The sequence below is a fragment of the Macaca fascicularis genome, chromosome 19, assembly GCF_037993035.2.
Source record: "Macaca fascicularis isolate 582-1 chromosome 19, T2T-MFA8v1.1".
NCBI lineage: Eukaryota > Metazoa > Chordata > Mammalia > Primates > Cercopithecidae > Macaca > Macaca fascicularis.
In genome coordinates, this window is record NC_088393.1 from 50,330,059 (window position 1) to 50,354,770 (window position 24,712).

General features: G+C 39.9%; 1 protein-coding gene and 1 long non-coding RNA gene across 4 annotated transcripts in view; both read left to right on the top strand.

The window, feature by feature from the left end:
- LOC135968334 (uncharacterized) overlaps window positions 1-24,712 on the top strand; it is a 142,010-nt gene that overhangs the window by 63,533 nt on the left and 53,765 nt on the right. Inside the window, exon 3 of one of the 3 annotated variants that reach the window (XR_010583003.1) lies at window positions 3,816-3,972. The exons of the other annotated variants lie outside the window; for them this stretch is intronic. This is a non-coding gene — a long non-coding RNA (uncharacterized lncRNA). Of the gene's footprint in view, window positions 1-3,815; window positions 3,973-24,712 lie in introns of those variants that run through there. 3 annotated transcript variants of the gene reach the window in all.
- On the top strand, window positions 16,177-16,886 carry LOC135968332 (deoxyuridine 5'-triphosphate nucleotidohydrolase, mitochondrial-like). The gene has a single exon (XM_065534451.1). It carries the CDS (start codon window positions 16,177-16,179, stop codon window positions 16,669-16,671), a length of 495 nt encoding a protein of 164 aa, XP_065390523.1. The 3' UTR covers window positions 16,672-16,886.

The window sequence follows — 24,712 nt, forward strand, 5'->3', positions numbered from 1 at the left end:
CCTCCTTGTCCCTCCTTCTCTTTTACCTTTTGTGTGTGTGTCAGGTCCCTGGGAATTGTGGAGGCCTCTGCCTTTTTCAGCAGTGATTCTGTCACCAAACCTCAATGCACACTATGTCCAGAAACACACACACACACACACAAGAGACACACACAGTCACACACATACCCTGTAGGTTGGGCAAGCACAGTCCTGGGTCTCAGCCTCCTGCTGTCCCAATGGCTCTGGTTTGAGGTGCACATTCATGCCCTTTGCCCTCTTTCATCCCCATCTGGCTCTCCCCTTCAGTGCAGGAGGCTGGAGCTGCACCAGGTTCCTGTCACAGGTACACCCCATTGTGCTGTGGGTGAGCTGTGTGTCGCCTGGTGACAGGGACCCTTCCTTTCTCTAATTGTGTCTAGCTTGGCTGCAGCTTCCAAGGATGGACATTCAGGACCTGGGAAAGTGTCCCAGAGGAAAGTGTCCTTCCTGGAGGTGTGCAGGGTGAATCTCTCATGCCTCTTGGGAGGAGAGGCCTGTGCTGGTTGCTCAGTGGGGGCTGTGAGTCCCATGATCAAAGAGACAGTTCTCAGTCACTCTATTGCTCCCTGGGGTCTGGTGGCTGAGCTGGGGCTCAGGGTTTCTCATTTCTTCTTGACCATCTTTGGTGTCCACCAGGGCAGGAGGATCAAAGCCAGGGGATTAGGGACAAGTCATTTTCATTTTCTCATTCCCAGGGACCAGAACCCAGGATTCTGACTCCAGGGCATGGTATCACACCCTGCTGGTGTCCATGAATGTCATGAGTGCTCATAGTGTCATGTTACCTTGGCATTCATTTTTTAAGGTCTATGTTTATTTGCCTCACATCAGAGGCAGGCCTGGGTCACCCTGGCAGTTTTCCATACTGTATCTGGTTCAAGTGGGTCCAGTTGTTGACCAGAGATAAAATCTTAGAGTCATCTCTTCTGCTTGGTGTGCTGGGCTCCCCTCTCTCCAGCTGCTTTCTTTAAACTGATAAATCCGATATTTGCCCTTACATTTAAAGTGACCGCTTCTCAGTCACAGCATGATCTCCTGGTCCCAGTGTTTGCTGCTTGCTTTAAACACATCCATTAAAACTCCCTGCTGGAAACCTGTCAGATAACACCTGAACTTACCAAAATCATTGGCTTACCGGTCTCTTCTCTCCTCCCTGCCTGGGCTCACTGACCTCTGTATCTGTGGTCTCCAGGTGTGCTGAGTGCTCCCCAGTGTCTGTAAGTAGTAAAAACACTTACACTTTCACGTTGTGGTTGTATCACTATAGCCTCACGTGCCATCCAGGGCCTGACATCAAGGCTGCCCTATGGGACCTGTGCTGGTTGAACCCCTGCTGGAGCTCTTGTTTTGGGACCTCTGCTTCTTCTGGGCACAGGAGCTTCCAGCTAACTTGATTGAAAGAGTGATATATGTCATTGAAAACACTGGTTCAGATGATGTATTCATGGGCTTCAGCTGCCGTAACAAACACCTTAGCCTGGGTGAATTAAATAATGGAAATCAATTTTTCACAGTTCTGTGAATAATGTGCTATACTAACCATTTCAAAATGTGCAATTAGGTGGAATTAGCCACATACACAGTGTTCGGTTACCATCACCACTATTTTTCTGAGAAAAATTTTATCATTTTAAACTGAAACTTTGTATCTTTGAAACAATAATAACTCCCTGTATTTTCCACCCTAGACCTTGATCATCTCTACTCTGTCTCTATGAATTTGCCTATTCTTGATGTTTCATATAAATGGAATTATAGATATATGTTATTTTGTTTCTGACATATGTCACTTAGCATAATGTTTCCAAAGTCCCTGCATGTTCCAGTGGATGTCAGAGCTTCATTCCTCTTTATGGCAGATTAACATTCCATTGTATGTGTCACCACATTTGTTCATTTATGTGTTGATGAACACTTGGATTGTTTTCATATTTTATCTTTTGTGAATAATGCTGCAATCAACATCCTAGGTAAGTACCTGTTTGAGTCCCTGGATTCAATTCTTTGGGTATATACCTAGGAATGGATGCTATTCCGAATGAGAATTCTATGATTATCTTCTTGAGGAGCAGCACAACTGTTTCTCCTAGTGGTTGTAGCTTTTTATAATCTCACCAGCAGTGCATGAGGATTCCAAATTCTACATAAGGCTTTCACTTGTTATTTAACATTTTAAAAGAACGGTAGCCATATTTGTAGGTGTAGTGTGGTATCTCATTGTGGCTTTGACTTTGTATGTTCCTAATGACTAATGATGTTGAGTTTCTTTTCATGTTCCTCTTGATGATTTGCATATCTTCTTTGAAGAAAAGTCTATTTGAGTCCTTTGGCCCATTTATATAAATTGGGGGGTTTGTCTTTTTGTTATTGAGTTGTAGCCGTTCTTTATATATTCTGGGCATGAAACCATTGTCTACGTGATTTGCAACTGTTATGTGTCATTCTGTGTTTGGTCTTTTTATTTTCTTGATAATATCCTTTGATGCATAAAAGGCTTGCGTCTTTAGCCCAGTTTATCTGTTTTTCCTTTTTGTGTCTCATGCATTTGGGTCATACTTGAGAATGCATTGCACATTTGAGGTCATTAAGTTTTACCCCTATGTCTTTTTCTAAGATGTTTTTATGGTTATAAATCTTATAATTAACTCACTGATCCATTTTTAGATAATTGTTTGATATGGTTGGAAGTATAGTTCTTTAAGTTTATTGTTTTGCATGTGGTTATCTAGTTGTTTCTGCACCGTTATTTGAGAGGATGATTGTTCCTCCATTAAATTATCTTGACACCCTTATGCAAGAGCAATGAACTATGTGGGTGAGGGTTTATTTCTGGACTCTCAATTGTATCCCTTTGGTCCCTATTTGTATTCTTATGTCAGGAGCCTCTGTTTTTAATAGTTGTAATGTTTTGTGAGATTTCAAATAAGAAAGTTTAAGTTCTGCAATTTATTTTTGCAAAATTATTTTGGCTCTTTCAAGGATACTTTTTTGAAAAGCAAGGAGGCCAATGTTTTGCAATTAGAAAGCATTTTCTGTCTTCTTTTGACTGAAATTTTGCAGTCTAGGGATCTTTTCAGGAATTTTATCAAAGTAGGTAAATTATCATCACTTCCTTTGCTGAGGAACTGTGTTAAAATATGTGCTGAGGAATTGAGAGACCCTGGAAGCACTTACCCATGTGGTGAGGGAAAGTGAGCTCCATAATGAGGGACACAGAAAACATTGCTTTGGGGCACAATGTTGTCAGGTTAGCTGTGTACATCACTCAGTAGAGTGAAAACAGCTGAGACTCAGAGAAGCCAGTGAGGTCTGACTCTTAGAAGCCAAAGACCAGCAGGTGGATGTCCTCAGGGGCAAATGGACTGCACTGGTACCCATTGCAGTGGAGTGGAAAAAGGTAAGAAGCTTTAGATATTCAATTTTCTCACTCAGCTCTTCAGCAGGAGATTTGGGCCCTGGGCTGATACTGTTCTGCAGCAGGGTCATGGTAGACAGGAATGGCTGCATATCAGGCCTAAGTCCATGTCATCCTGTCAGGCATTGCCTCTGAAAATGGAGAATTTTGTTTAGAGGCCCATCCTAGGCACATGGAAGGAACCATTTTATTAAAATTTATTTAAGAAAACAGTATGCACGCTTTATGCTTCTAGAATAATTATTAAGGTGATGTTTTACAATGTATCTCTTAAAGAAATTGTGAGAGTCATCTACATAATATATGTTTTGTGTGGTCTTTTCTATAATTGCAGCTTTCATATGTTCTTCTAGAAACCATTTCCTTTGCGAACACACAGGCAGTATCTCTGTGTTCATTTCTACTGGGAAATCTTTATGCGGGGTGGAGAGGGTCACATTTCCTAATGAGAGATGGAAAGCATCTAACTACCAAAAAAAGTGTCTAGATGCTGCTGGTAATGATCATGGGGCTACAGGTGGAGATCAGTTTAAAGAGGTGTCAGGGAAAGTAATTTTGACTGTCTCTTTTTTTTGTTTTTAAACAAAATCATGGGTAGAAGCCACCACCTGGACCCACCACATGTTGAAATGGATGACGGACAGAAATAGAGCTCAGTCAATTAAGAAAGAAATCCAGGAGTGGGCAAGAGGTTTGAGAGGTCGACGGGTGTGAGAGGTGGAAAGGTGAATGGTGAGAATGCTCAAAACATCTTCTTTCTCCATAATAACAGAGCATTTATGCCCCTGAGCCAGACAGTGTCCAGGCCAGGAGGAGCAGGATGTTGTCAGCTCTCCTGGCCAAAAGTGAGACTCCAGCAGTGTCCAGTTTCTTGTTCCAATTTCGGATTTATTCCTATTTTAAAAATGGTCCAACAGTATACAATTTTGAAAATACACAAAAATCCCTATGCTACCATTCATAGATAATCAAGATGGCCCTAAGATGGTGAGAGAATCAGAATGGTGTTTGGGTTTACTTTGTGTATTTTTTTCTCCCAATATCTACAGAATTCCCTACATCCCACTTTTTAATGTAACCCAGTATGTGTCATTCCCTTTCGCAGTTACAGACCTTTCCGGTTCACGGTTACAGACCCTTGGAAAACCCATACCCTTTCTGCTGTGAGGTACAGGCAGCCATGTGGCATCACCTCTAAACATGCCTTCTGGGACATCAAATTACTGATTAAGTAAATGTCCTTTCAATAGATATTGAAGACCTCCATTTAACCCATCTCACACTTGTAATTCTTTTACCAAGAGGTGATGGGTTTTAGTGGTGATTTGCTTTTATAGATTAGTGAAGATTATTGCTTCTGCCGGGGCAAATTTTTCATTCAGAAAAGCATTTGGCAAAGCCTGGAAACATTGCTCTTTGTCAGAGCTGGGAGAGGGAGTCCTGCTGGCCTTGAGCAGGAAGAGTCCCCAGATAGTGCTGAACATTCTAGAGCTTACAGAGCCCCACCAGCATGACCACTATAAAGTTCAATGCTGAGGAGGTGTGGAGAGCCCTGATGTGCCTCCCCTAGCTTCCCTGGAGCTTTTTACCTTCTCCTTCCATCAGTCTCTACCACTTTCTCACCTCAGCTTCCTCCTTGAGCCTTAACGCCCTCCACTTGAACTTTCCCTTAGTTTAAGACCTGCTGTAATCTCTCGAGTTCCTTGGCCCCTTTTTGATCCTTAGCAGCGTGTCCTCTAGAGGGAACCCTCACCTTTCCTGGAGCTTCCCAGGATCCAGAGGCCCCTGCCCTGTTTGGGCACCAGGGATATGGCCGTGTGCCTGTGTCCCTAAAGGTCCTGTCACTCAGGACATTTGTGTGAGAGCAACTGAGGTGATATTACTCCCCCCTACTTTTCTTGGAACATAAAAGTTTGTACAAATCTTGTAGAGCAAAATTTCTTAATGCATGTCAAAATTTAAAAAATATATATTTTTGCCTCCCAAACTTTACTAGGAAAAATTTATCACAGTCCCAGTCATAAAAAATGACACGTAATCAGGGTTATTCACTGTATTGTTTGTTTAACAGCAAAATATTGGGAACAACCTAGACTTTCACAAGCACAATGCTAATTAAACAGGTTACCTTATATCTACACAATAGAATATGATGCAGCTGCATAAAGAGTACAGAATCTTTCAGCTATTCGTATGGAAACACCTCGTTGTTCTATTTTAATTATAGCGTTTAAACATCACAGAATAAGATGCAATTTTTGTAGTAGATCTGACCTTAGTACATTATTTTTACTGGTTTTTTTTTTTTTTAATTTAAAGAGAGAGTGTCTCACTCTCATCCCGAGCTCGAAGTGCAGTGGCGAGATCATAATTGACTGCAGCCTCAACCTTGTGAGCTGAAGCGATCCTCCTGCCTCAGCCTCCTGAGTAGCTGCAATCACAGGCACGTGCTACCATGCCTAGCTAATTTTTTGTGTTTGTTTCTGTAGAGATGGGGTTTCACCCAGGCTGGAGAAATCCCACGCTGGTCTCATACTTCTGCGCTCAAGTTATCTGCCCACTTTCACTCCCAAAATGCTTGAATTAAAAGCAAGTGTCACCACAGCTGATTCTGCCTTTTTTTTTTTTTTTTGAAATTGGACTGCAGTCTACTCACTCATTTCTTTCCCCATCAGGTGATTTCTATTTTTCCTCTATTTCTCTACCATATGTCAATGCCAAAATCCAGATGTATTTGCTTTTGTTTAGAATTAGATTTTTTTTTTTTAAAGAGAAACCTTAGGAATGGTCTCATAGCTGATTTTCACGATTCTAATCTTCACTGTCTAAGCCATAGGTTTTCAACTCCGAATACTGATCAGAGTCACTTGTAGGTCATTAAAGCCTACAAATGCCTGTACTATCCCTCAAGCATATCTGATTTGTCTGATGTGTGGTGTAGCCTAGGGATTGGTTGCTTAAGAATGCTTTCAAGGAAAAGGGTCATTTTGCAGTGGAGGAACTTTAACCCAGTGATCAAAGTTAACATCCCCAGTAATAAGAGATAACGACATCTTAGGGCATTCTAATATAATTGATGGAGAAGGTGTATAATCATCCCTGTGATATTCTTGTACAAAGTGTATAACCTGAGTTTAATCATGAGAAAATATTAGAAATGTCCAAACTGAGGGTCATGCTACAAAATAAGTAACCAATACGCTTCAAAAAGGTGAAGCTCGTAAAGGTAAATCCTAACTTTCCCAGATTAAAGGAGACTGAGAGAAGAGTACAATGAAGAGCAATGTGTGATACTAGATGTGATCCTGGTCCAGAAAAAGGACATTAGTCAGAACATCGAGGGGATTTGGATAAGGTCTGTACAGGCATGCATTTTACAGTGTTAATAATCATTTATTGATGTTTATTGTTAGGTGCATATCTATAATGTTAATATTTGGGGAAGTTGAATGAAAAGCATATGAGGACTTTGCCTATTTTTGGAACATTTTAGAAAGTCTGAAATTATTTCAAAATTAAACATGAGAAGAAAAGAAAGGAAATATAGATCTTTTAGATATTTCTATTAAGTTGCTAAAGTTGAAGATCATTTCCCAACTTATCTTGCCTAATACTGGTCAGGGTAATCTTCCTGGAAATGCTGTTTGTCACGTTTGTGACCTTCTCAAAGCTTTCCAGTGACTTCTCTTATCTGTAGGATGAAGTTCTCATTATGTAGGCTGCCATGCAGTGTCCTCATAAAGTGGCCCCAATCTCCCTTTTTTTTTTTTTTTTTTTTTGATCTGTGTTGAAAGTCCTGACCAGCATTTTACTTTCTTATGGCCAAACTTGTTCTAGTTCTTTCTTGCTTGTATAACGCCCTTCCCTGTCTTTTCAACTGTGGGACTTCATGGTGGGAAATGTTTTAGAGGAAAAATTGTAAAGATATTTATAGGGAATAGTCACAAACCTTCTTGGAAGTCTGGGGGTTTTCATAGCTTCAGTAAAAGGTTTGGCTGAAGGCAGCTGAATTATCTTAAAAGCTTAGGGCTTGGGTACATAGGAATGTAGAGGAGTTTATCTAAATAGCTTGTTTACTCAGGTGGTCCTAAATCCAACATTTAATCTTATGCTCAGGGGAACTACTCTGGGGGAGGTTGGCAACCTCAATTACCTTATAGTGGTGTTTACTCAAGACCTTTGTCATTTAATCTGTACTAAATAAATGCAAACTTGCCTGGCTGATCAGGGCCAAGGCTGTTAACTCTTTACCAGACCCTTCTTGGTATTGGAGAGTGATTTGGCCACCTAGCCTGCTCTTTCACTGGATATTAGTGTCTGAGTGTATTTGTTCCTCCATTGCTGGGTCAGGGTCTGCTGGTCGGACCCAGACAGTTGGTGCCTGGTGTGAGGATCTTGCATGTTGGTTCCCAGGTCTTAGGTATAGCTGCAAATAATTGCCACAGAACCCTCGAAAACTAAGGTGAAGACTATGCGGTTGGTAAGTCAGTAAGTCGAAAAGTCAGTAAGTCAGTAGGTCATCGGTGCCCGCTTGGGATCTCCGAGTTCGAGGGAATTGTTCAGGGTAGGGTTTTACCACGGGACAACAGTTATCAGCACAACAGAAGCAGTATCTAAAAGTATTCAAGCAGCTGCTTAAAGCCACTGGAGCCTTGGTTTTGCAGGCTCAATTAAGGGACCTAATGCAAATTGTATCACTTAACCTGTGGTTCCTCGAAGAAGGTAAGCGAGACATAGAGCTTTGGGAACAAGTGGGAAGAAATCTTTTTGTTGTTGCGGTTGTTTTTTCTTTTCTTTTTTCTTTCTTTCTTTCTTTCTTTCTTTCTTTCTTTCTTTCTTTCTTTCTTTCTTTCTTTCTTTCTTTCTTTTTTTTGTGAGACAGAGTCTTGCTCTGTCACCCAGGCTGGAGTGCAGTGGCACAATCTCGGCTCACTGCAAGCTCCGTCTGCTTGGTTCACGCCATTCTCCTGCCTCAGCCTCCTGCATAGCTGGGACTACAGGCACCCATCATCACATCTGGCCAATTTTATGGTATTTTTAGTAGAGATTGGGTTTCACCATGTTAGCCATTATTGTCTCGATCTCCTGACCTCATGTGCAAGAGCAGCGGGTCCCAGTATAATCTTTAATGCTATGGGCTTTAATGAGGGCGATTCTGGTCCCATTATACACAGAAGAGCCTAAAAAAGGGAAGGAGAAGGAACCATCACCTACTTTACCACCTCTGAGTCCCTCAACCCCACTATCACGGGGCCAAAATAACAAAGAGGAAAGGGAGGTTTTGCCTGAGTCCCCTGCTCCAATAAATAAGAGAAAAGAAGGCATACACTACAGCTATGGGACCCTGTCTTAAGTAAGCAGCATTAGAAGGGGAGCTTTTAGCTTGCTCGGTGATGCAAAATCAATAAGGCAATCAGGTGTATGTTTATAAAGAGGTAAGAAAAGGCATTAGAAGCGGAAGCAGTCCAGCCCAGGGGGCGGCAGGTATAAGGAAAGGCTCAGGGAGAAAAACGCTTGTAGTGTCCAAGCTGACAAGGTCCGCCCAGGATGGCAACCTCCGCCCAGCGGTGGCAGGAGGGAGCGGGGCAGACAAAAAGCAGCACAGACAAAAAGTGGCGCCTATGCAAGCACAGTGCGACCACTGTCCAGGACCTGTTTCGCTGCCCTCCAGCTCCACGGGCGGCTCATGGTAAAATTTCATGTGTTCCTTGTATACAAGGAACATCTCAAATTATAATTCTCTGTTAAAATTTAAGTTAAATTTAAATTATAATTATGGCCACTGTTTTTCCTCTACTACCCCTGATGTGTGTCTCTCAAAATTTTAATTGGGTAGAACAGGGACCTATGAAGGTAGAGAAATTACAAAGAGCCCATGAATTAGTTGAGGAACAATTAAAAGCCGACCATATAGAACCATCTAACAGTCCTTGGAATTCACCCATTTCCTCATTCCCAAAAGTCTGGCAAATGGAAACTTTTGCATGACTTATGTGCTATTAATACTAACCTACAGCCTATGGGACCCCTTCCCGCATGGCAATTCGTCAAGACTGGCCTATAATTGTGATTGACTTAAATGATTGTTTTGATACTATTCCTTTCACAGAACAGAACAGAGAAAAATTTGCGTTTACATTATCAGCTATTAATAATGAAAGGTCAGCTTGCCGATTTTATTGGAAAGTGCTTCCTCAGGGAATGCTGAATAGTCCTGTCATGTATCAGTAACATGTAGATCAGCCTTGCTCCCCAGTGGAAAAGAATTTTGTAATAGCAAGATTATTCATTTTATGGATGATATATTACTGGCAGCCCCAAGAGAGCCAGCACGTTTAAGTTTATATGCCTGTGTCATAAAGAATACACAGTTGGCCGGATGCTGTGGTTCACGCCTGTAATCCCAGCACTTTGGGAGGCCGAGGCGGGTGGATCACGAGGTCAGGAGACCGAGACCATCCTAGCTAACACGGTGAAACCCTGACTCTACTAAAAATACAAAAAATTAGCCGGGGATGGTGGCGTGCGCCTCTAATCCCAGTTACACGGGAGGCTGAGGCAGGAGAATGGTGTGAACCCGAGGGCAGAGGTTGCAGTGAGCTGAGACCGTGCCACTGCACTCCAGCCTAGGTGATAGAGTGAGACTCTGTCTTCAACAACAACAACAAAAAATCTGAAAGTGTTACAGTAGGTAGCTGGTCAGACATGAGCAGGCAGGAGAGATCCTTCCACCACCCCCATATTAGAAATGGCAAGTGATCATCACCAGGTGATGGTCAAGTCAGTTGCTTGTTAACTGTCTCTCTAAAGTAATAATTGGCTGCAGGTAGTGCCAGGGAGATACAATCTCACAATAGATAGAAAAGAGCGGAAACAGGTGATCAGCTGCTTCCCGATAAGTTCTCAGAAGTTGAGCCAGTGGGCCCAAACATATGCACTAAGAGGCAGCATAATAGAGTTTTCTGGTATGTGACCTTCAGGGCCTTTTTTTTTTTTTCTTTTTTTTTAAATTTTAGAATTTTTTAGGAACGCTGTTTTTAAATTTTTTGCCATTTTATTTTATTTTTAAACCTATTTTTCCATAGATTTTTGGGGATTTGGTATTTAATTACATAAGTTCTCTAGTGGTGATTTGTGAGATTTTGGTGCACCCATCACCAGAGCAGTATACACTCAACTCAATTTGTAGTCTTTTATCGTTCACCCCCTTCCCACCCTTTTCTCTGAGTCTATGGTATCATTCTTATACCTTTGCATCCTCATAGCTTAGCACCCACTTATGAGTGAGAACATACAGTGTTTGGTTTTCCATTCCTGAGTTACTTCACTTAGAATAAGAGTCTCCAGTTTCTTCCAGGTTGCTGGGAATGCCATTAATTCATTCCTTTTATGGCTGAGTAGTATTCCATCATGTATATATGACAATTACTTTACCCACTCATTTATAGTTTACGTTCCCACCAGCAGTGTAGACGTGTTCCCTTTTCACCGCTTCCACATCGACATCTATTACTTTCATTTATTTATTTTTGAGATGGATGGAATCTTGCTCTTTCACCCAGGTTAGAGTGCAGTGACAAGACCTTGTCTCACTGTAACTTCTGCCTCCCAGGTTCAAGCCATTCTTCTGCCTCAGCCTCTGGAGTAGCTGGGATTACAGGCATGCACCACCTCACCTGGGTAATTTTCTTGTATTTTTAGTAGAGACAGGGTTTCACCATGCTGTGCACACCGGTGTCAAACCCCTGACCTTAAGTGATCCACTTTTCATTGGATTGTTTGTTTACTAATCTGTTTGAGTTTTTAGTAGAGACAGGGTTTCACCATGCTGTGCACGCTGGTGTCAAATCCCTGACCTTAAGTGATCCACCGGTCTTGGACTCCCAAAGTGTTGGGATTACAGGTGTCAGCCACTGTGCCTGCCCAGCAACTGTTATTTTTTCATTTTTTGATTATGAACATTCTTGCAGGAGTAAGGTGGTATCACATTGTGGTTTTGATTTGCCCTTTATTTCCCTGATCATTAGTGATATTGAGCATTTTTTCATATGTTTGATAACCATTTGTATATCTTCTTTTGAGAATTCTTTATTCACATACTTAGCCCACTTTTTCATGGGATTGTTTGTTTACTAATTTGTTTGAGTTTCTTGTAGATTCTGGATATTGGTTATCTTTCAGATGTATAGATTGTGAAGATTTTCTTTCACTCTGTGGGTTATATGTTTAGTCTGCTGACTGTTGCTTTGCTGTGCAGAAGCTCTTTAGTTTAATTCTCACCTATTTATTTTTGCTTTTGTTGCGTTTGCTTTTGGGTTCTTGGTCATTAACTTTTCGCCTAAGCCAATGTTCAGAAGGATTTTTCCAATGTCATCTTCTAGAATTTTTATAGTTTCAGGTCTTAGTTTTAAGTCCTTGTTTCATCTTGAGTTGATTTTTGTGTAAGGTGAGAGATGAGGACCCAGTTTTATTTTCCTGCTTTGGCTTGCCAATTATTTCAGCACCATTTGTTGAATAAGGTGTCCTTTACTATTTTATGTTTTGGTGTTCTTTGTCAAAGATAAGTTGGCTGTAAGTATTTAGGTTTATTTCTGGGATTTGTATTCTGTTCCACTGGTCTATGTGCCTATTTTTATACCAGCACCAAGCTGTTTTGGTGACTTTGGTCTTAGAGTATTTTTGCAAGTCAGGTGATGCGACACGAGCAGATTTGTTCTTTTTGCTTAGTCTCGCTTTGGGTGTGTTGGCTCTTGTTTGGTTCCATATGAATTTTAGAATTGTTTTTCTAGTTCTGTGAAAAATGATGGTGGCATTTTAATGGGAATTGAATTGAATTTGTAGATTGCTTCTGTCGGTGTGGTCATTTTCACAACAATGATTCTATTCATCCATGAGGATGGGGTCCATTTTCATTTTTTGCATCATCTATGATTTCTTTCGGCAGTGTTTTGTAGTTTTTCTTGAGGTCTTTCACCTCCTTGTTTAGATATATGCTGAGTTATTATTTCTTTAAAACTGCTGTAGTAAAAGGGGTTCAGTTCTTGATTTGATTCTCTGCTTGGTCACTGTTGGTGTGTAGCAGAGCTACTGATTTGTGCACATTAATTTTGTATACTGAAACTTTGCTGAATTCAGTTATCAATTTTAGCAGCTTTCTGGAGGAGTCTTTAGGGTCTTCTAGGTATACAATTATATCATCAGCAAGCAGCATCAGTTTTACTTCCTCTTTATCAATTTGGATGCCCTTTATTATCCCCTTGTTTGATTGATTTGGCTAGGACTTTCAGTACTCTGTTGAATAAAAATGGTGAGAGTGAGCGGCCATCCTTGTGTTGTTCCCCTGCGGAGAGTGATGCTTTCAACTTTTTCTCATTCAGCATTATGTTGGCTGTGGGTTTGTGTGCCAATTTTGATGAGCGTTTTAATCATAAAACGATGCTGGATGTTGTCAAGTACCTTTTCAGTGTCTACTGAGAGGATCATGTGATTTTTAAATTCTGTTTATGTGCTGTTCCACATTTATTGTCTTGTGTATGTAGAACCATTCCTGCATCCCTATTATGAAACCTACTTGATCATGGTGGATTATGTTTTTGATACGCTATTGGATTCAGTTAGCTAGTATTTTGTTAAGTTTTTCTGCATCTGTGTGCATCAGGGATACTGGTCTGTAGTTTTCTTTGTTATGTTTTTTTCTGGTTTTGATATTAGGGTGATACTGGCTTCATGGAATGATTTAGGAAGAATTTCATCTTTTTCTAACATGTGGAATAGTGTCAAATGAATTGCTACCAACTCTTCTTTGAATATCTAGTAGAATTCAGCTGTGAAACAATCTGGTCCTGGAATTTGTTTTGTTGTTAATTTTTAAATTATCTTTTCAATCTTGCCGCTTTTTGTTGGTCTGTTCAGGGTTTTGAATTCTTTCTGATTTAATCTAGGAGGGTTTTATATTTCCAGGAATTTATTCGTCCCCTCTAGGTTTTCTAGTTTATGCACATAAATGTGTTCATACTACCTTTGAATGATCTTTTGTATTTCTGTGGCGTTGGTGGTAATAGCTCCCATTTCATTTCTAAATGAGCTTATTTGACCTTTCTCTCTTCTTTTCTTGGTTAGTCTTGCCAATGGTCTATCAATTTTATTTATTTTTCCAAAAAGCCAACTTTATATTTTATTTATATTTTGTATTATTTTGTTTCAACTTCATTTAGTTCTGCTCTGATCTTGGTTATTTTCTTTCTTCTGCTGGGTTTGGGTTTGGTGTGTTCTTGTTTCTTGAATTTCTAGAAATGTAACCTTAGATTATCTATTTGGGCTCTTTCAGTCTTTTTGATGTAGGCATTTAAAGCTATGAACTTTTAGCACACTCTGCAGATTTCCAGATGTTTTGATAGGATGAGTCATTATTGTTCAGTTCAAAGAATTTTCAAATTTCCATATTGGTTTCGTATTTGGCCCAACGATCATTCAGGATCAAGTTATTTAATATGCATGTGTTTGCATGGTTTTGAAGGTTCCTTTTGGAGTTGATTTTCAGTTTTATTCTACTGTTGTCTGAGAGAGTACTTCATAGAATTTCAGTTTTCTTAAATTTATTGAGACTTGTTTTGTGGCCTTCATATGGCCTATCTTGAAGAAAGTTCCATGTACTGGTGAATAGAATGTATATTCTGGGTTGTTGGGTCGAATATATTGTAAATATATCTTAAGTCTCTTTGCTCTAGGGCATAGTTTAAATCCACTGTTTGTTTCTTGACTTTCTGTCTTGATGACCTGTCTTGTTCTGTCAGTGGAGTACTGAAGTGCCTCACTATTATTGTGTTACTGTCTATCTCATTTCCTAGGTCTAGTAGTAATAGTTACATAAATTTGGGAATTCCAGTGTTAGGTGCATATATATTTAGGATTGTGATATTTTCCTGTGGGACAAGTCCGGTTATTATTATATAATGTCGCTCTTTGTCTTTTTTAACTGCTGTTAGTTTTTTCTGATATAAGAATAGTTACTCCTGCTCACTTTTGTCGCCATTTCCATGGGGTATCTTCTTCTATCCTTTTACCTTAAGTTTATATGACCCTTTATGGTTAGGGGAATCTCTTGAGGGCAGTAGACACTTACTTGGTGAATTATTATCAATTCTGAAATTGTATATCTTTTAAGTGGAGCATTTAGACCACTTACATTCAATGTTAGTATTGAGATGTGAGGTACTGTTCCATTCATCCTGCTATTTGTTGCCTGGATACCTTGGTTTTATTCATTTATTTATTGTATTTTTGTTTTATAGGTTATGCGTTGATGTGTTTCCAGGATTTGTTTCAAGATTTGGAGCTCCTTTGAGCAGTTATTGTAGTGCTGGCTTGGTAGTGGCAAATTGTCTCAGCATTTGTTTGTCTGAAAAAGTCTGTTATCTTTCCTTTATGAACTTTAGTTTTGCTGGATATAAAATTCATGGCTGATAATTTTTATAAGGAGGCTGCAGATAGGTATGCATGCTCATTTGAGGTGTTCTTCCATTATTGAAGATTACTAAAATCACATGGGTTGAAAAGCATTTGGGTTATTTACTTAATTGATTAGTATGCATTTATTTTTATATTTATTTGATACCATGTCTAAACAGTATATAAACACAGGTATGGACATATACATATATGTGATACAACATAGAACATACATGTGCACATAAAGATAGAGGGATGACAGAAATACTTTAGATTTTTGAGTTTAAAACTTTATGCATGAAACCCATAAAACTCACTTTAAAAAAAGCTGTTGGATTTGAATTGTGGTTTTGTAAATAGAAAAAGTTACAATTTATCTGAGGAAGCCCTTGCCGAGTTTTAGAGAAAGTAGGTAGTAAATTTACATCTCAAAGAAGAAAGAGAAAGAGAGAGAAGGAATTTGGGTATGTTCAAGGAGATTAAAAATAGATGCCAAGGCAACATAAAAATGATAGAAATTTATAAGAGGATTTTATTAGGAGACCAATTTTATTTACATACATAGCTTTTATTTTGGTCTCTGTTTTCCAACTGTACTCCAGGAAACACACTACACAGGCTCCCTTCCTAAGTGCTCATGGGCCACTGCACATGCAGAGAGCCCACTTTAAGGGAAGAATCAGGGGAGAAGAGATGCAGACCCCAGAATTATTCCATCATACAAACACCTAAGTCACAGGTCAAACCACACACCTGAAATCTCATCACCTGTTTGGCCCTGTTTTAAGTGTACTTTACTTTCTTTAATTTCTGCTCTAAAGCTTTTAAATAAACTTTCACTCTTGTTGTGAAACTGGCCCCAGTCTCTTCTTCTGCCTTATGACCCTTAGTTGAGTTCTTTCTTCTGAAGAAGCAAGAATTGAGGCTGCTGCAGACTTGTACAGATTTGCTGCCATTAATATACTTTAGTGCCATTCTACATGATAGAATATGTGTATATTCTTATATTTATACATATATATATATACACAACATATATGTATTCATAGAGACCTTGAATCTACACTCTTGCTGCACTTTGTGTAAAGAATTCAGGTATAAGACTAAAGCTTATTTTGCAATTACGTTGGTCCCATATGATTTCCATTTCATAAAAATGGGAAACAGGAGGGGAAAACTGTTTTGCAGAAGAAAACAACAGCACAACAGTTATTAAATTTTAGGTGTGTTCGAACTCTTCGTGCGCTCTCTTGTTCCTCGGGCGCTCTCCTCGCTGGCCTTCTGGCTTTCCCATGCCCTGCTCTGAAGTGACACCCGCCATTTCACCCAGTAAGCGGCCCCGGCCTGCAGAGGAGGGCGGCATGCAGCTCCGCTTTGCCAGGCATTCCAAGCACGCCACTGCCCCCACCCGGGGCTCCGCGCGGGCCGCGGGCTACGACCTGTACAGTGCCTATGATTATACAATACCACCTATGGAGAAAGCTCTTGTGAAAACGGACATTCAGATAGCGCTCCCTTCTGGGTGTTATGGAAGAGTAGCTCCAAGGTCAGGCTTGGCTGCAAAACACTTTATTGATGTAGGAGCTGGTGTCATAGATGAAGATTATAGAGGAAATGTTGGTGTTGTACTGTTTAATTTTGGCAAAGAAAAGTTTGAAGTCAAAAAGGGTGATCGAATCGCACAACTCATTTGCGAACGGATTTTTTATCCAGAAATAGAAGAAGTTCAAGCTTTGGATGACACCGAAAGGGGTTCAGGCGGTTTTGGTTCCACTGGAAAGAATTAAAATTTATGCCAAGAACAGAAAACGAGAAGTCATACCTTTTTCTTAAAAAAAAAAAAGTTTTTGCTTAAAGTGTTTTGGTATTTTGCACTTCTGTAAACTTACTAGCTTCACCTTCAAAAAGTACTGCATTTTTTACTTTTTTTTTTTTTTATGGTCAAGGAAGAGATCATAAAAAAATAAAACACAAAGCTTTTTGTGTTTGGATCAAAAAGAAACTTTGTTTTTCTGCAATTGATGGTTGTATGTAAATCTGCTTTGTGGTGACCTGATGTAAAGTGTCTTCTTAAAATCAAATGTACATCAATTACAGATTTAAAAAAAAAACAACCTGTATTTAACTCAAAAAAAAAAAATTTTAGATGTGTTCATTTTTTTTTTTTTTGAATTTTGTTATTTACCTACAATTTGGACTGAATCCTAAATTTTTTCCTGGGTACAAGTTTCAAAACTAATCGTTTCAGAATTTTCTTCCATTTCTCTTCCATTTTGGTATATTGTAAATTAAAACTGTGCTTTTAAATTTTTTATCATTTATTAAAATTACACTTTTAAGTTCTGGGACACATGTGCAGAACCTGCAGGTTTGTTACATAGGTATACACGTGCCATGGTGTTTTGCTGCACCCACTAACCCATTGTGTACATTAGGTATTTCTCCTAATGCTATCCTTCCCCTAGCCCCCCACCCCCCAACAGGCCCTGGTGTATGATGTTCCACTCCCTCTGTCCATGTGTTCTCATTGTTCAACTCCCACTTATGAGTGAGAACATGCAGTGTTTGGTTTTCTGTTCCTGTGTTAGTTTGCTGAGAATGGTGGTTTCCAGCTTCATCCATATCCGTGCAAACGACGTGAACTCATCCTTTATTATGGCTGCATCGAATTCCATGATGTATATGTATCACATTTTCTTTATCTAGTCTGTCATTGATAGGCATTTGGATTGGTTCCAAGTCTTTACTTTGTGAATAGTGCCACAATAAACATATGTGTGCGTGTGTCTTTATAGTAGAATGTTCTATAATCCTTTGGGTATATACCCAGTAATGGAATTACTGGGTCAAATGGTATTTTTTGTTCTAGATCCTTGAGGAATTGCCACACTGTCTTCCACAATGGTTGAACTAATTTACACTCCCACAACAGGGTAAAATCGTTCATATTTCTCCACATTCTCTCCAGCATCTGTGTTTTCCTGACCTTTTAATGATCACCATTCTAACTGGCGTGAGATGGTATCTCATTGTGGTTTTGATTGGCATGTCTCTAATGACCAGTGATGATGAGCATTTTTTCATATGTTTCTTGGTCACACAAATGTCTTATTTTGAGAAGTGTCTGTTCATGTGCTTCGCCCACTTTTTGATGGGGTTTTTGGTTTTTTTCTTGTGAATTCATTTAAGTTTCTTGTAGATTCTGGATATTAGCCTTTTGTCAGATGGATAGATTAAACCTTACAAGCTGAAACTAGATGGCTTATGTAAACTTCTGGAGAAATCATAGCAACTTATATATAAACAACCTTTATGCCTGCTGATGTGTAGACTACACAAAAGGTACACATAGACACTGGGTTCAGACTGCAATTCAGAGAATTGTGTCAGATTGCAATTGCAGTTGGGAGACGCTTCAGAAACTCTAGAAAAACTAGTCTATAGACTGCTCCAGACATTACAGGTGAGCCAACATACAACTGAAAGGTTTGGAGCGATGTTTGCTAAACAAATTGCTCTAATTGAAGCAGCAGTTGTGTGACTTTAATAAGGTTCCAGGATTATACTGTCCCCTTTTTTCTGTGATTTCCCTTTGCCCTTTTCTGATTTGACTTCATCCCCTTTTCCATGGGATGTGACTTCTCCAGAATGAGTCTTCCTAGTCATGTAGGATCAGATGAAACATACAGCCACAAAGGTCTTCTACATGCTTTCTCTGAGAGCTTTTGAAGAATTGGGGTGCCACGTGTGCTGTCACAGGCCTGTAATCCCAGCATTTTGAGAGTCCAAGGCAGGAGGATCACTTGAAACCAGGAGTTTAAGACCAGCCTAAGCAACAAAGAGAGATCACCTCTTTACTAAACAAAATAAATCAAATTAGCTAGGTGCAGTGGTGCATGCTAATAGTCTCAGATACTTGGGGGGCTAAGGTAGAAGGACCGCTTTAGCCCAGGAGTTCAAGGCTGCAGTGAGTACACTCTAGTCTAGGTGACAGAACAAGAGTGTGTCTCTTAAAAAGAAAAAAAAAAAAAAAAGAAAAGAAAAAGAACGGCGTAAACAGGAAAGCCAAAGATCTCAGTCATCTCCAGATGATTGCCTGAAGAGATTGTTTTTTCTTGGCTTCAGAACATTTCAAGATGTATATTTCTTTGCAAAAGAAAGACACGCCAATTGTAACTTTATTATTTTCTGAGGCACAGAAGAAAGAGAAGATTAGATCAATTGCTTTTCTGCCCACTACATCTCTTCCTACCTGCCTTCTATCCTTTAATCAAAGTATAAATGCTAAGCCTCCTGAAACATCTTCAGAGAGAACACAAGCCACCGAGGTTTTTTGCAACTCATGTTTTTCCAGGGTGCACCTTCAAGCTATGGCTCAATAAAATTCAATTTTTTCAAGACCCTTGCCTCAGTCAGTCATTCTGGATAACCTCCATAAGTCCTGCAAAGCCCTTCAGTAATCTATTGTCTGTCTATGTGATGTGTACCTAGGTGAGTGAGGTGTTCATGAGTCAAACACTCTTCTTCCTTTTCTGCCTTTCCCAACCCTACAACTCAGTGCTGTGTGCTCTCATCTGACACCAGCTCCCATGTTGTTTGTATTGGTCTAAGAAAGCAAGACCAGGAAGGGCAGGTTGAGAAGGAAGTAAGAGGCCAACACCCATGGAACGTGGCAGGTGAGGCTGCCATTGCTCAAAGCCACACTCCCTGGGTGCATTTTATGAATTTTACTGGATTTGGAATCTTTTCCCTGTGTGTCTATCTAGAAACTCACCCTCCTTCTACTTTCTTCTCATTACACTTTCTGTTTCTAGTGCACTTGTTTATGGCCAGAGAATGGTCATGCAAATAGTTGACAATCGAATAAAAATTGACTTTTTTGAGACTTGGAACCTGGCCTTTCTTTTTTCGCAAAAAGATTGAAGTTTCTAAAAGCTAGCTTTTATGCAGGGCTGTGCAGTTGTGAGTGTAGTGTTAGGGAACAGGTGCATAAGTGAAGGATGAGACAGAAAACAAAATGCTGGCTGTCAAATCCTGAAAGCAAATGGGACAAAAATCATTTTTGAAGGTGGATGTCATTCAGGAGACTTTGTAAATCTTAGAGTGCCCTCTCACCAGATGAAGTGGAGGATGAGGTTAACTTATAGAGTTAGGTGACAGTGGGCACATACTTCTCTGCCATAGTTTTTTTTTAATCTGTAAAAATGGGGATGGTGGCACTTAGGATTTTTTTGTCAGGACTGTAGCTACGTGAAAAGCTCTTAGGATAGTGCCTGGTGCATAGTGAGTGCTACGTCAGTTTGTGAGCTCTTATAATTTTGGGAATAGGCAAAAGTGCCACCCTGGCCATCCAGAGTGTGGAGGTACTTTCCAGTCAGGGTCCAGGCAGGCCAGCTGGAGATAAAACTGGTTAGTTGGGAAGCTTGACTTCCAGGAGTAGAAGAATTTAGGAGAAGAAACTCATACACAACATTCTGTAAACATTCCTTTACCCAACAGTAGGAATACTCACGTGGGTTGGCATCTGTGACAATCATTATCTCCTGGGAATCTAAGAGTGTGTCCTAGAGTGGAATGGCTTTGATGTAAGCCAAACCCAGAAACGGGCTTCAGGGCTGCCTTGCAGATAGCATTCATCTTGAAAAAGGAAAGCATTCATCTTCCTAAAGGAATACCCTCTTCTGGCCCAGGCCATTATTTTTGTTTTTGTGCTATCCTAATTTTTAAGGTGTAAGGAGAAAGACTGAAGAATAAAATAATGAAGTGCATGTATGAAATAACAGGGTAGAATTGAGACTGGTATGTGTAAGTTAAGAGAAATCGTGTATAAATTTTGTGTGAACATAAACAGGATTTCTTGTTGCAAACAGACCTCTCCATATACATGATACCACTGCCTTGAGTGGATAGCAGACTCTATCACAAGAACATACCATCAGAGTCATGAGAGAATGGGTACTGTGGCTTTCTTAATTGACAGATTAGACTGATAAAGTTCCTGAAGGGAAAGGAGTTGAAAGAGAAGATGGTTGAGGGCAAGAAAAATGGGATGGTGAAAGGAAAGGACTGAAAGGAATGTTTACGGAGGGCTCATCAGGTACCAGGCTCTGTGACTAATGTCTTACACATGTCCATTTACTCTTCCACTGTCATTTTCTGATGTAGTAAGAGTCAGCCTTACACTGCAGATGAGGAAAGAGGCTGAGGGAGGTCAAATGAGGGGCCTAAGGTCATGCAGCCACTTCGTAGCAGAGCTACTATGTTTCACGGCGGTTTGTGCAGACAGAAAAGTGAGACATGGTAGGAAGGCAAAACATATTTTTGTTGTGGGTAATGTTTATGAAAGTGACCTGTATGAGGCAGAATAATGGCCTCTTAAAAATGTCCACATCTGGGCTGGGTACAGTGGCTCATGTCTGTAATCCCAGCACTTTGGGAGGCCAAGACGGGCAAATCACGAGGTCAGGAGTTCGAGACCAGCCTTGCCAACATGGTGAAACACTGTTTCTACTGAAAATCCAAACATTAACTGGGTGTGGTGACAGGCACCTGTAATCCCAGCTGCTTGGATTCTGAGGCAGGAAAATCATTTGCACCTGGGAGGTGGAGGTTACTGTGAGCTGAGATCACCCCACAGCATTCCAGATGGGGACACATGAGTGAAACTGTCTCAAAAAAAAAAAAAAAAATCTCATCCTAAGCCTTGGAACACATGCATTTACTTTTCTTGGAAAAAACACTGTTCAACAGTGAAGCAGTTGAGTGTCTTGACATGGAAAGCTTATTCTGGATTATCTGGGTTTCTCTCAGTGTCATCATAAAAGTCCTTTAAGTGAAAGAGAAAGGCAGGAGAGTCAGAGTGAGAATGATGCAGTCTGAGAGACTCCACTGGCCATTGCTTTCTGTGAACATGTGTGACAAGACAAAATTTCAACAAATTTAATTATAGATGTAATTGGCTTTTATCTGTGATTTATGATTTGGGGCAACTCTCCCTCTACAGATATAGTGATAACTCCACCTCGGCAATACAATGACAAAACAGTGGGTTTTGTCAAATGCGAATCAGTAAACAAAGCCCTAGAAATAAATTGATTGGTTAACATCAGAGCACTTCAGGTCAGTTATTTTGGTAAAAGTTAAAGCAGAGGGGACTTCGTTATTATGATCTCTCAGGTAGACTGGAATCTTCTTTTTACAGAAAAATATGATCTGTTTTGAGAGCTATCTGCTTCCTTAAAATTTCAGTGGGAGTATATAACATCCAGCGTGTGTGGCTCTATTTTGAAGTGTCTGTACTCTCTTAGGTGAGAATATGATTAAAACTTAAAGAATTAGCATTAGTCTCAATAACTGTAGTTTTGGGCTTCCATCATTTCTCTTCTTTTCTTTTTTTAATTTCCTTTGTCTTAAAAAAATTTTTTTATACTTTATATTCTAGGGTACATGTGTACAACCTGGAGGTTTGTTACATATGTATACATGTGCCATGTTGGTGTGCTGTACCCGTTAACTCGCTATTTACATTAGGTATATCTACTAATGCTATCTCTCCCCGCTTCACCTACCCTACAACAGACCCCAGTGTGTGATGTTCCCCGTCCTGTGTCCAAGTGTTCTCATTGTTCAGTTCCGACCTATGAGTGATAACATGCAGTGTTTGGTTTTCTGTTTTTGCGATAGTTTGCTGAGAATGATGGTTTTCAGCTGCATCCATGTCCCTACAAAGGACATGAACTCATCCTTTTTTATGGCTGCATAGTATTCCATGGTGTATTTGTGCCACATTTTCTGAATCCAGTCTGTCATTATTGGAGAATTGGGTTGGTTCCAAGTCTTTGCTCTTGTGAATAGTGCTGCAATAAACATACATGTGCACGTGTGTTTATAGCAGCATGATTTATAATCCTTTGGGTATATCCCAAGTAATGGGTTGGCTGGGTCCAATGGTATTTCTAGTTCTAGATCCTTGAGGAATCGCTGCACTGTCTTCCACAATGGTTGAACTAGTTTACAGTCCTACCAACAGTGTAAAAGTGTTCCTATTTCTCCACATCCTCTCCAGCACCTGTTGTTTCCTGACCTTTTATTGATCACCACTTTAACTGGTGTGAGATGGTATCTCATTGTGGTTTTGATTTGCATTTCTCTGATGGCCAGTGGTGATGAGCATTTTTTCATGTGTCTGTTGGCTGCATAAATGTCTTCTTTTGAGAAGTGTCTGTTCATATCCTTTGCCCACTTTTTGATGGGGTTGTTTGCTTTTCCTTGTAAATTTGTTTGAGTTCTTTGTAGATTCTGGATATTTGCCCTTTGTCAGATGAGTAGATTGCAAAAATGTTCTCCCATTCTGTAGGTTGCCTGTTGCCTCTGATGGTAGTTTCTTTTGCTATGCAGAAGCTCTTTAGTTTAGTTAGGTCCCATTTGTCATTCTGGCTTTTGTCACCCTTGCTTTTGGTGTTTTAGACATGGAGTCCTTGCCCACGCCTATGTCCTGAATGGTATTGCCTAGGTTTTCTTCTAGGGTTTTTTTATGGTTTTACATCTAACATTTAAGTCTTTAATCCATCTCGAATTAATTTTTGTATAAGGTGTAAGGAAGGGATCCAGTTTCAGCTATCTACTTATGGCTAGCCAGTTTTCCCAGCACGATTTATTAAATAGGGAATCCTTTCCTCATTTCTTGTTTTTGTCAGATTTGTCAAAGGTCAGATGGTTGTAGATGTGTGGTATTATTTCTGAGGGCTCTGTTCTGCTCCATTGGTCTATCTCTCTGTTGAGATACCAGTACCATGCTGTTTTGGTTACTGTAGCCTTGTAGTATAGTTTGAAGTCAGGTAGCGTGATGCCTCCAGCTTTGTTTTTTTGGCTTAGGATAGTCTTGGCAATGCAGACTTCTTTTTGGTTCCATATGAACTTTAAAGTAGTTTTTTCCAATTCTGGGGAGAAAGTCATTGATAGCTTAATGGGGATGGCAATGAATCTATCAATTACCTTGGACAGAATGGCCATTTTCATGATATTGATTCTTCCTATCCATGAGCATGGAATGTTCTTCCATTTGTTTGTGTCCTCTTTTATTTCACTGAGCAGTGGTTTGTAGTTCTCCTTGAAGAGGTTCTTCACATCCCTGAAAGTTGGATTCCTAGGTATTTTATTGTCTTTGAAGCAATTGTGAATGACAGTTCATTCATGATTTGGCTCTCTGTTTGTCTATTATTGGTGTATAAGAATGCTTGTGATTTTGGCACATGAATTTTGTATCCTGAGACTCTGCTGAAGTTGCTTATCAGCTTAAGTAGATTTTGGGCTGAGACGATGAGGTTTTCTAAATATACAATCATGTCATCTGCAAACAGGGACAATTTGAATTCTTCTTATCTTGATTGAATACCCTTTATTTCTTTCTCTTGCCTGATTGTCCTGGCCAGAACTCCCAACACTATGTTGAATGGGAGTGGTGAGACAGGGCATCCCTGTGTTGTTCCAGTTTTCAAGGGGAATGCTTCCAGTTTCTGCCCATTCAGTATGATATTGGCTGTGGGTTGTGATAAAGAGCTCTTACTATTTTGAGATACATTCCATCATTAACGAATTTATTGAGAATTTTTTAGCATGAAGGGCTGTTGAATTTTGTCAAAGGCCTTTTCTGCATCTATTGAGATAATCATGTGTTTTTTTTCTTTGGTTCTGTTTATATGCTGGATTACATTTATTGATTTGCGTATGTTGAACCAGCTTTACATCCTAGGGATGAAACCCACTTGATCATGGTGGATAAGCTTTTTGATGTGCTGCTGGATTCTGTTTGCTAGTATTTTATTGCGG

Bases quoted from the DNA above. Each gene is read 5' to 3' on its own strand.
- LOC135968332 (XM_065534451.1), top strand. From the start codon at position 16,177: ATGCCCTGCTCTGAAGTGACACCCGCCATTTCACCCAGTAAGCGGCCC.